The 12,566-nt window shown below is 34.6% G+C and overlaps 1 protein-coding gene across 1 annotated transcript; it reads left to right on the top strand.

Annotated features, from left to right (window-relative positions):
* Positions 1–955: 955 nt before the first annotated feature.
* Positions 956–4,005, top strand: LOC107761560 (mitochondrial fission 1 protein A-like). Its single transcript, XM_016579786.2, has 5 exons — positions 956–1,278; positions 2,621–2,750; positions 3,404–3,525; positions 3,655–3,718; positions 3,806–4,005. The coding sequence occupies exons 1-5, from the start codon at positions 1,180–1,182 to the stop codon at positions 3,889–3,891; spliced, it is 501 nt and encodes a 166-aa protein (XP_016435272.1). The 5' UTR covers positions 956–1,179; the 3' UTR covers positions 3,892–4,005.
* Positions 4,006–12,566: the final 8,561 nt, after the last annotated feature.

Below are 12,566 nucleotides of genomic sequence, written 5' to 3'. Positions count from 1 at the left end.
AAAAAAAAATTATATTAAAAAATGAAAATATATAATAAAATTATCCATTCAAATTGTAGAGTAGTTTCAAATTGGAGTTGTAGAATTATTTTAAAATAAAAAAATAAAGAAACTTTCAATTCAAATGATAAATACAAAAATATAAAAATACTATTAGGATGTTATACATAAGATAAACATATTATATATATATAGAGAGAGATAAATGCATCTCTTTATACTTTTGATGAATTATAATTTAGTAAAAAAAAAAAATACATTATTTAAATTTTTAATAAACTACAAAATTTGAAAACTAATCAAATAAGTATTACAGTAGAAAGGAATGTATGAAAAGAGGGGGATAGAGATAATTTATGATATTTATATTTTAAATTAGTTAAAAAATAAAAGATAAATAAATAACACTCAAGAAAATTATCAATAATACTAAGTACTTGCTAATTCAATAATAAAAATAAAAAAGATCAAACAATTTATTTGATTACTATATGATGTGTATTCTTTAATTTTGTATAGATTATGTTATATTTCTCCACAGTATATTAAATAATAAAATATAACTAATATTTATTAAGTTAATATGATATATTATATCATAATTTTATAATATTAATATTCTGTCAAATTATCTGCGCATCGCGCAGGTTCTTGTACAAGTTAATTAGTATAATAAAAAACTATCACACAATTAATCCTTTTAAATTTCTTATCCATCTAACTAATTATTTTAAGACTTAACACACTACTTCCGATGTACAATTTAATATTACTGACGAACAAAAATGTTAAAATTAAAATGAAGAAGTAAAAAGAAAAACTTCAAAAGCTAGTGTTGTCGGTTCTTTTTAACTACTGATGTCACTTACTTACTATTTCTTACAGTAAAATTTAGGAAGCATTTTATACTTTTCTTGATGTTATGTCAGAGTTTGTTATTGTGTCATATAACGAATTATATCATCAACTTTCTTATGGTTGAACCACACCTTTTATCTGCATGATGCCTAAAATTAGAACCAATAAAGTTAATCTAATCCCGAAATATTTGCGTAATAAACTATAATATTCAAACAGTTTCATCCCAAATATAATTCGCCAATGCGACAGGCAAAACCTATCAAATTTGAGTAATTGGTGGATTTTGAATTCTGAAAACAGAGGACAGCAGTTAAGAACATGGAGGCGAAGATCAACCAATTCTTTGAGTGCATTATTACATTCTTCAATGGTGGTACTGGTGACCAACTTCCTTGGTGCTCTCCTGACGTCATTCTCGTACGCATTCTTCCATTACTTATAATTTTCATAATGGGTTTTTTACATTCATGTTTGATGTTTTTAATGTTTTAGGGTATGAGTGACTAATTTCAGGTATATTTATCATTTTGCTTGATAATGCGTAATTGTGGGATATAGTCGGAGTTATTTTCAGCAATATTGTTTCTTTCTCGACTTTTTACCACAAAGTATTTTTATTTGTTGTGGGGAATATGCACTATAAGAGCTTCGGCTAGATTTGACAATTCGTGTAAGCAAAGTGCTGCTTTGGGTTACAGGAACAATTAAGAAAGTTATGTTTTTATTTATAACTAAAATGTATTCTTGAAACTTGAGACTGACGAGTATTAATTAGAAATATGTTGCTTTGCGTTGCAGGAACTTTGAAGAAAGTTAATACTACCTCCGTTTCAATTTATGTGAACCTATTTCCTTTTTAGTCCATGCCAAAAAGAATGACTCATTTCCCTATTTGGAAACAATTTACCTTTATGCCATGATTTATAACCACACAAAATATATGTGCTTCATTTTACACCACAAATTCAAAAGTCTTCTCTCTTCTCTTAAACTCCATGCCCAGTCAAATGGGTTCACATAAATTAAAACGGAGGGAGTACTATGTTTTTTAACATTAAAAAAAAAGAGACTGTGTTCTTGGGATTGAAGAGTATTAATTAGAAATATGCTGATGTTGCGTGAACTTGGAAGAAAGATCAGTTTTTTATTAACAGCAAAAGGATTGAGCTGTCGAGAATGACGTCTCTCAATGTAAAAATTGTAATCTTTGCTGTTGCAGTAGAGATGCTAGGCATTTCAATCTGTTAAATTTATAATACAGTTTCAGTTGGTGTTTTCCTTATATTAGCATGCCTTAGTAGCCTTACCGGGAACAATAAAACATGATTGATCTAATGTTTGTCTCACAAAAAGAAAATGTAAGAGCATAAAGCTTGAAATCCCTACACGAAATTGAAATTTCGTGAAATCGTTACTTGCAAAAATGTTTATGCATTAAAGCTAATAAGGTATAAATTTGAATTCTGGAGTGTTAATAAGGTGGACGGATGCCCATGCATAAGTCTGTAGGCCACCAGCATGGAGGTGATTTACCTTGAATTTATTATCAAATTAGAGGTTCTGGATAGTTCTTTGCAGACTTGGCTAATAACATAACTCAATGCTGTAAATGGAACAATTATAATTCTAACTACTAGTTAGTGAATCAAATGATTCTGTTGAACTAATTGATTAGTATATTAACAAAGCCACAATTGGTGAGATTCTGCACTATGTTGCTTTTGATGCTTAGTCTTATGTATCTATGCATATTTGATAGGGCTGTGAAAGAGAAGCTGCAGATGCTGCCAGTGATGAAGGAAAGAATGAGAGTATTATGAGATTGTCATGGGCGCTTGTCCATTCTAAACAACCTGAAGATGTGCGACGAGGGATAGCTATGCTTGAGGGTGAAATTTTGTCAGATCTACTTCTCCATTTATGTTACTTGTCTTTTGATTCCCTAGCTTCTATGTATTTCATAATATCTAGTTTACAAGCGTTTCTGAATTTCTGATACTACCACCGACTATCTTGTTACATTGTTTAACTCCTAGTTTCCTTAAGTCTCAATATTCATGGACATAGAGGCATAATGATCTTAGCAGCAGCTAATTTTTTTATTGTTGTTTATCTACTAGCATTATGTCCTTCACTGTCTTTCTAAGTCCTGCATAGAAACACCTTTTGGGGAGCTCGAAGAATGTGTGATCTTCTTCTCTTCATGAAGTTACTTTTTTCTTTTCACATACTTGAAGGACATTGTTAGACAGTCTTGTAGTTTCTCTAGTAATGAAACAGGTCTCACTCCTAAGCTGTAACAATGTTATACTGCTCTGTATAAATGGTTTTACGAATTAAGAATCACGTTACGCTGAACCGTTGTAAAATTAATACTCCTTATTTTGAAGAATGCTAGTATTTTCCCAACAAAAATATGATTTCCTTTTTATCTTTGGTTGGTTTATATTGGATATTTATGTATCTACTGAATAGCTAATTACTTTGAGTGTTCAATTTATGAGAATCATTATCTTTTCTGTTTCTTTTTCCTTTTTTGCAGTTACACTTGCCAGCTCAAATAGTCCACTACAGAAGCGAGAAAAGCTTTATCTTCTAGCTGTTGGATATTACAGAAGTGGGGAATATTCAATGAGCAGAGAGCTAACAGGTCACTGTTTGGAGGTCTGCTCCTAATCTTTATGTAGTTGGATCTTGTCATTTATCCAGCGTTTGAAGACAATCAAAATTTGACCTCCTTATTTAGTTCTGTTTCTTTCTGTAGTTTCTAAAACCTCTTTCTTGCTTTGCTAGATTGCGCCTGATTGGAGACGGGCGTTGTCGCTTAAGAAGGATATTGAAGATAGAATTACTAAGGGTAATGACAAGAGACTTCTTCCCTTCTCGTTTGGTTTTGCATACTTATTATACAAAATGGGATTCATTTGTGTTCTCTGCAATGCAGATGTTGTCATTGGTATAGGAATTACAGCAACTGTTATAGGACTTATTGCTGGTGGGATTGCAGCTTCATTGATCCGAAGGAACTGATCTTGAATTGCTTTATCATGTTTCATTTATATTCACTCACAGTATAAATTTTTTGTACAATAAGACAATTTAACAATTAAGTAGAGACATTTGTTAGTAACCATGTGCGGAGAACTTGGAAAAAACGATACTAACCTATTGAAATCGATAAAAATAATGGACTATAAAATTCTTTTGCATTAAAAAAGAATGTTCTTTGTCCAATTGAATGATCAAGAAAACTTGTTGCTCTCAAATGCACACGCAAGTATATGTGGTCGTACAAGTAATATAGGATTGTAAGTCCAGATATCGTACCCACATGGACTTGTGATTAACTATCAACTAAATTAAACTCAAACAATTAATCTATTCAAGCGAATCCTAAAGTATGAATAATTAACTCAAACTACTCTAGAGTAACAAACTAAGAGATTAAAGGAACAAGTTGGTGAAATTAGACACAAATTCAGTGAGAGAAGATATTCTAGAGCTATGGGTTAGCTAACAATCCTGTTGAGTTTTCCACTTAAGTTGTCTAATTAATTTATCTGGTTTATTGATTGACAGAGTTAATATTACTCGTAGCCTTCTCCCGAAGTATTGCTCGCATATTCAAACTAACCTAATGCCTACATTCCTATGGAATTAGGATTAACAAGTACACATTAATAATTCATGTATAGTAACCAAGCAAGACGATTAGATATATCCCTATCCTAACCACAAATCCGTTCCCAATGCTCGAGTTCAAGATCTTGCTCTACTCAATCTTATATGCAATCTAGAATTCCCTCTCCCGAGTTGAATCCTAGATTCGTAGATAGTATTCAATTGGTGATCAAGCAATCAAATAATTAATCGCAAGATTGAATAAATAAACCAATATGATAAAATAATAAGAACAATTCAAGTTTCAAACTATAACGTTCATGTAGCACCCAAAACTCTAGAACTAATAAACTATGAGATTAAAGGAAGGGAAGAGAAAGAAATACTGAGAATCCTTGCTCCCGAGTGTTCCGTGTGTGTATTTCCCTCTCAAAGTGGTGTCCCCCCTCCAAAATAGGTTTAGACTTGCTTTTATAAGCGTTAGGGGGTCTTGGGCCCAAATAACCTTGTCCCGGATGAACTAGGAGAAACTTTCCGTCACTAGCACCCAGGGTAGCGTGGGGCGCTAGCCCTGGCGCTGGGATTTTCGAGGTTCTGGAAACTATGTCACAGGTAGCGCCCCACGCTACCTGTGGCGCTACATTGTCCCAATTTTTCGTTTTGTTCCATTTTTGCTTCAACTCGTGCACTTTTGTCCCGCATTACCTCCAGATGACTCTTACACATTAAAATACTACGAATTAACAAAATTTATTACATTATACATCCGAAATTTACGAAACATGAGTAAAATGCGAGGCAATATGCATATAAATAAATATATATATATATATATATATATATATATATATATATATATATATACACACACACGCACACACACACACACACACACACACACTTTAAGCCGAATATCAATACCCCACACTTAAACTCTCGCTCGCCCTCGAGCAATGGGACTATTAACTACACCCCAACAACATACATATCTCAACTAGAGAGGAGCACTTCAATTTTTAACCATACACTCTACCCTTGACTATGATCGATACCGACAATCAAGCATGAACATACAAATTTCACATTCTTCCCGTTTCAAACCTGCCCAAGTATAACCATTTCAATTCAATCAATTCAAACAACCTATCTTTAACCACCCTACCTCAAGAGCCGACTCGTTACCACTAAGCACCCTCAACTCGCGCACTCACCCAACAAGAGAAGTTTACAATATTATCAATCTTTCATGAGATCATGTGCCCTCACCAACAAACAAAAGAGTAAATATAGAATAGTCCACACATTCAAGTATGCCTTTGAACATAAATTAAGGACATCACACAATTGAACAAAACTCGCTCACTCTCATAAAGAATTTCATGTGCATCTCGTGGTTGTACCATAAGCTTGCCCGTAGTGTACATTTTTTCTAATCTAAGCTAGCCAAATCTAGGATCAATTAGGACTTTAAGGTTGTAATGTAGGCTAAGGGACGTGTAGGATATATTTAGGAATAGTGGCTAACCCTCCTAAGCACTTTAATATACTACACTCACAAATCGAGCACATCTTCTTTTCAACCAATTAACTCGCCACAAACCATAAACAATATAGCCCTTTTTTCAATTAAGCACGTCTATACTCCCACTAATATGAATTAGTAAGATTAGGAGGTGTGTGTTTCTCTACATTATTTGAACTATCCATTTTTTTCTTCTTACAAATAGTTTTTCTTCTTTTTCTCTTTTTCTTTTCTACACATACTCCATACATTAAGGTTCATCGGCTAGTGATTTTCTTTTCACAACCTTAGTGCACCTTAAGAGCCCTTCTATGGTTTCACTCGAAAGTTACTCCCCAATCTCTCACCTTACTTCTTTTAGCGACTAAGTGACTTAGGAGGTAAAGGTTCAACAATCTCAAATTAAGAACAAAATAGTGGTGCGGCTTGTAATGTGGGTGCCAAAAAAAAAGGTCTATAGGCTCAAAGGGGCTAGCAACGGAAAATTTTATTTTTAAGTGACAAGAACATCTATGATCAAGCAAGAAACGCCTATGTCATTTCCTAGACTAGCACAACTTAACGATTTCGCTTCGATTAACATACGGCGCAAGTTCTAGACTACACAAGATAGCACAAAAAATCACAAATCCTCACACACACATTGTACATGACTCAATCAAGACGGTTATGTTCAACTCCCATGTCAAGTAAGCATATATAGTTGAGAAATTTTAAGGAATATTATAATATGTGGCATACAAGTCAAACAACCGAGAAAAGGCATCACAGAGTAGGCTATTTATTTTACTTAGGCATCACAATTCAAATCAAATATATGGTAAGACAGGGCTCATGCCATAGCCTAATGTGGCAGCACCAAACACGTCAATAGGTACCTCAGAGCAACTCAACTTCTTCCTATCCTATTCCTAAAAATAAATAAAGTACCCGGTTTGAGCTACACCCTGGAAAAAGAACCGGCGCCCAAAGAAAAACCAAGATATCCTACTTAACTATCCTAAGAAAAAAATTTTTTGGTATTTTTTAATCGTACTTTAATCCCTCAAGAAAATTGTCCAAAAGATCCATCGTCGGAAAAAGTTCGACCTTTTTCTGATTTTTTTTTTCTTTTCTCAATTTTCGTTTTTATTTTTTTATTTTTATTTTTTAAATGACAAAAAAATACTACACTAAAAATGAATACTACAATTAAGCTAGGATAGCACAGAAAATTACCTAGACAATCTCCTTATCCCACACTTAAAATTGTACAATGTCCTCAATGCACACTGTAAATAACAAGAGGGTAAAAAAGACTCCCCGGTAGGCCAAAGGCCGAACCATTAGCAGCTCACGGGATACTTAGACTTCTCCCAGGTATGATTCTTTGTACAGACACTCCACACTTATTTAACCACCTGCTCGATTTTTCACATGCCTAATAGCTTTATTCCATGCTCTTACTCCTACAAAGCACAAAAATAACACATAACAAAGATAACACAAAAAAATAAACAAAATTACAAAGAAAAAAATAGAATTGGGTTGCCTCCCAACAAACACCTTATTTATAGTCGTGGCACGACTCTATCACGTTTACCACTTTTCCTTCCACTTTGAGGATATGAATTGCACCCCCAATTATGCATCCATTTTTCTGTCATGTTCCTGGGCCGGTGGTGAAGAAAATAAAGGAACTAAGCAATAGATATCACATCTTGCACTTCTTGGCCCTTAAGTGAGGGATGTTATTTTGTCTCCTTGGCATTGCAAGTATCAGAATATATGCACTTTGTCCCCCATCTATTGACTCCTCCATAGGCTCGAATGGATCAATTCTCATGTCACCAACCAAGCACAAAGTTGAAAAGTGTTTAAAATGAGGTCCAATACGCTCAAAATCTAAAATTGCTTCACTTTTGACATCCTCACTTTTGCACACTTCCTCAACCTTGACATCATTAATAATATTTTTGTCAAATAGTTGGAATTCTTCTTTCCACTCCACAAGCTGGCCAGTATTCACAAAAATTGGTTGTAGGGCATCAAACTCCTCAACCTTTTTATTCAATTGAGCCAGTTGAGCTTTTTCCTCTAGCCAAGACAGGCTCACGATATCTGCTTCTTCAAAGTTATCTTCTTGTGGGAACTCGCTCTCTTCATCGATTTGAGGTTCTTCTTGAAACTTGGCCATTAATTCTTCCATTCTAGTCTACAGTCCTTTTATCGCTAAGGCAGTCTTTTTTGTGAATTTCATCTTGTTGCTTGGCTACTTGCCTCACCATGTCCATAATACGGGTAACACGTTCCACATCCTCCACTTCATTGCTCCTATCAAACACATAAACATTATTAGAAATATCATAATAAGGGCTCAGGGAAGGGTAAAAATAATTAGGACAATCATCCCAATGGGCACCTTGACAACCACACACATTACAAATATTCCAAGTAAAAGATTGATATTTATAATTTTGCCACAAGTGTGGTCCTCCATAAGATGGATAGGGATCACCAAAATAAGAATAACCAATATTTGACCAATTCTCATTCCAAGATGCCATGTAAAAAAAAAAATTAAAGAAGTACCACACTAAACTAAAATTAAAACTTGAATAGATAAAAAGTAAAAATCTAATCTAGAAAAACAGTCAATTTGAAAGTCCCCGGCAACGGCGCCAAAAACTTGTTGCTCCCAAATGCACATGCAAGTATACGTGGTCGTACAAGTAATATAGGATTGTAAGTCCAGATATCGTACCCACAGGGACTTGTGATTAACTATCAACTAAATTAAACTCAAATAATTAATCTATTCAAGCGAATCCTAAAGTATAAATAATTAACTCAAATTAATCTAGAGTAACAAACTAAGAAATTAAAGGAACAAGTTGGCGATATTAAACACGAATTCAATGAGAGACGATATTCTAGAGTTATGGGTTAGCTAACAATCCTATTGAATTTTTCACTTAAATTGTTTAATTAATTTATCTGGTTTATTGATTGACAGGGTTAATATTACTCGTAGTTGTAACGACCCGACCGGTCGTTTTGAGAGTTGTAGCCCCATTCCCCCATTTACTGCTCAATTTATACTTTACAGTTGTTATGTGACTTAGCGGGGTGATTAGTTTGGGTCCGGTGAGGTTTTAGGAATGAATTAGAATACTTAGTTCCAAGGTTTAAAGTTTAAGTTGAAATAGTGACCGGATATCGACTTATGTGTAAACGACCCTGGAATAGAGTTTTGATGATTTCAATAGCTCTGTATGGTGATTTGGACTTAGGAGCGTGTCCGGAAAATTATTTGAAAGTCCGTAGTGGAATTTGGCTTGAAATGGCGAAAGTTGAATTTTTGGAAAGTTTGACCGGGGAGTTGACTTTTTGACACCGGGGTCGAAATTCAGTTTTGAAAATTTTCGTAACTCCATTATGTAAGACTTGTGTGCAAAATTTGAGGTCAATCGGACTTGATTTGATAGGTTTCGACATCGAATGTAGAAGTTGGAAATTCTTAAGTTCCTTAAGCTTGAATTGGGATATGATTCATGGTTTTAGCATTGTTTTATGTGATTTGAGGTTTTGACTAAGTTCGTATTATGTTTTAGGACTTGTTGGTGTATTTGGTTGAGGTCTCGAGGGTCTCGGGTGAGTTTCACATGGTTAACGGATCAAAATTTGGACTTAAATAGCTGCTGAAATTTTTCTGCTGGAAAATGGGGGCAGGAAATAAAGGCAGGAAATCGAGGGCAGCGATCGGGGGCAGCGATCGAGGGCAGCACCTGAACAGAAACTTTAAGTTATAAAAAGGGGACTTCGTCCCATTTTTTATTTTTGACAAATTGGAGCTTGGGGAGAGGCGATTCTTTAGAGATTTTCAAGGGAAAAACATCGGGGGAAGTGATTCTAACTCGGATTTGGTCAATATACATTAATATATCATTGTTTTCATCATTTAATTAGTATTTTGAGATGAAAATTTGGGGAAGATTGTAAAATTTTCATAAAACGAATTTTTGAGATTTCGATGTCGATTCGGAGTCGGATTTGAGTGAAACTAGTATGGTTGGACTTGTGGACCGCACGAGCGATTTTTGAGTTAAATTTCGGATTTTGTTGGAAAATTTATATTTTCATATGGAATAAATTCCAATAATGTATTGATTGAATCGAATTAATTATGATTAGATTCGAGCCGATCGGAGTTGGAAAATCGAGAAAAAGGCATACTACTTGACTGATTGAGCGTGGTTTGAGATAAGTGACTTGTCTAACCTTGTGTGGAGGAAATTCTCCTTAGGATTGGTATTGATATGAAAATGTTGATGTGTTGAAAGTCGTGTACATGAGGTGACGAGTGTGTACATGGGCTAAATGTGGAAGATTATTTCTTTAAATTTTGTAGAGCATTGTTGCATATTAATTAAATTATTTTATTCTGTTATATTCATCATCATTAATATATTTTCGTATTTTAAATTTGCCTGACCTGTTCCTGCTAAGTGTTTTACCTGTTTAGTTGAAACTCTATTTTTTTTATTCCGTGCATTATTTGAAGGTTGGATTTCTTAATTTTAATATTATTAAAAATGAAGTATTTTACATTTAAAAATTTGATGTTAAGTCAAGATGTTAAATTTGTGAAATATTATTTTTGCTGAATATTTTGTGAAGATTTTTGTATTCATTGTGATTGAGCCGTGAGCTCTGTATTGTGAAAATAATGGATATTATTTTGCTGAATATTTTGTGAGACTTTGTACTCATTGCGATTGAGCCGTGAGCTCCTTATTGTGGAAAAATATTCTTGTTGTTGATTTATTTTGGTAAGTTGAAATACTTGGGAACTTGAGGTGCAAATTGTGATATATTGTGATATTGATACGCATGCGGTGGTATAAGGTCTGGGTGTTGAAACGCATGCGGTGAGATAAGAGTGGCTTGATACGCGTGGCTAGTAGGGGAACTACTAGAAGTCATGCGGTGTGATAAGGGTGGCTAAAACGCGGGATGCTATTTCGGGAAAAATATTTTCTTTAAAATTAAATGTGAAGGCTCCCACGGTGATATAAGAAAATGAGATATTGTAAATTTATTTATGATTTGAGACTACGCGGCAGTACCTCGGGAGTGCCCTTGTTGATATTTCTTTATGGCTGCATTGCCTTTGGTTATTTTTGATATTTTTTTTAAAGTTGTAAATTTTTGTTTCCCTTCCGCGAGGTGTTAATTGCCCTTATTCTGTGTAGTTAAATTGTGATATACTACTTACTTGATTTATCCCCATTGTCATTATTGTTATTATATGGCCAAATACATAGACAACCCCTTAAACTTGGCATCAATTTTCGCTTAGACACTTTAACTATAGCTTGTTCCTATTAGACACTCTAACTTCAATAAATTGTACTACCTCCGTTCCAGTTTATGTGAACCTATTTTCTTTTTGGTCCGTTCCAAAAAGAATAACCCCTTTCTAAATTTGGAAATAATTTTGCTTAAACTTTCAATTCTACCCTTAGTGAGAAGCTTTTATAACCACACAAATACTCTGGGCCCTTTTTTGAATTGTTTAGGACCACAAATTTCAAAAGTCTTCATTTTTTCTTAAACTCCGTGCCCAATCAAACAGGTTCACATAAATTGGAACGGAGGGAGTAACAATTCAACACCCCAGGACTAATCAGTGCACAAAATGTAATGCGTGAACTTCACACGTGCTGACTTGGCAAAAATAACTAATGACAAAACGCCACATGGATTTTGACTCAAAAACTTTTGAACAAAATAAATAAATATATAAAACTCTCGCCGGCCCATTCACTATTTTTTAGAATTTTCAGAGTTTTCTTGCTCTGCAACAAAACAGGTGCTTGTATACGGTCGAAATAGATTTCAGCCTTCCTACGTTCGATCGAGTTCGAGTGTTAAAAAGTCGGAATGCGATTTTGGGAGTGAGCTCCGAAGTCGATACTAACGAGCCTCGAGCCCGAAGGACGCTCGAGGAGTCGGCTCGATAACCCTATCAAGCCCGTGACCGAATCGATCTGCAAGGTACTGCTTCAAGGTCGAAAATGCGCGATGCCCATCTCGAAGGCCGAACTCGAGCCAAGACCGAAGGGCCCGACCTAGTAACGAGTTCGAGCCAGTATCGAGCTCACAGACAAAAGCCGTTGCGACCGCACCAAGAGAGAGAATCTTGGCGGGATTCAAGGAAGAGACAAGTCATCATGGGCCTTCCACTATATGTTTTATTTTATTATTTTTTGTAATGATCCTCTTCTATAAAAGGGGGAATCCTTGTAAGCTAAAGGGCCGAAACAAAAAAATCACTTCTCAAATTGAAAGATATCCCTTTGTGTTTGCTTTATTTTATCTCATTCATTCTTATTGCCCACTATTTGCATTCTCATAGTCAAGAATATACGTATCTCTATTTCTCTACACGATTTATATTGAATTGTATCGCATATCCTTAGAACCATACACAAAATCTAACGTTATTCGATTTTTTCGGTAAACAGTTTGGTGCCCACCGTGGGGCTAAGGGTAATAGTGATCGTTTGATACAAATTTA

This window comes from Nicotiana tabacum, chromosome 15 (genome assembly GCF_000715075.1).
Source record: "Nicotiana tabacum cultivar K326 chromosome 15, ASM71507v2, whole genome shotgun sequence".
Classification (NCBI taxonomy): Eukaryota; Viridiplantae; Streptophyta; class Magnoliopsida; order Solanales; family Solanaceae; genus Nicotiana; species Nicotiana tabacum.
This window is presented reverse-complemented; position numbering and strand designations above follow the sequence as displayed.

What these genes read in the sequence shown, in the direction of transcription:
- LOC107761560 (XM_016579786.2), top strand. Translation starts at nt 1,180, where the DNA reads ATGGAGGCGAAGATCAACCAATTCTTTGAGTGCATTATTACATTCTTC. An exon ending in AGGGATAGCTATGCTTGAGG is followed by an intron (nt 2,751 to 3,403) that starts GTGAAATTTTGT and finishes CCTTTTTTGCAG; the next exon opens with TTACACTTGCCAGCTCAAAT. An exon ending in TGAAGATAGAATTACTAAGG is followed by an intron (nt 3,719 to 3,805) that starts GTAATGACAAGA and finishes TCTGCAATGCAG; the next exon opens with ATGTTGTCATTGGTATAGGA.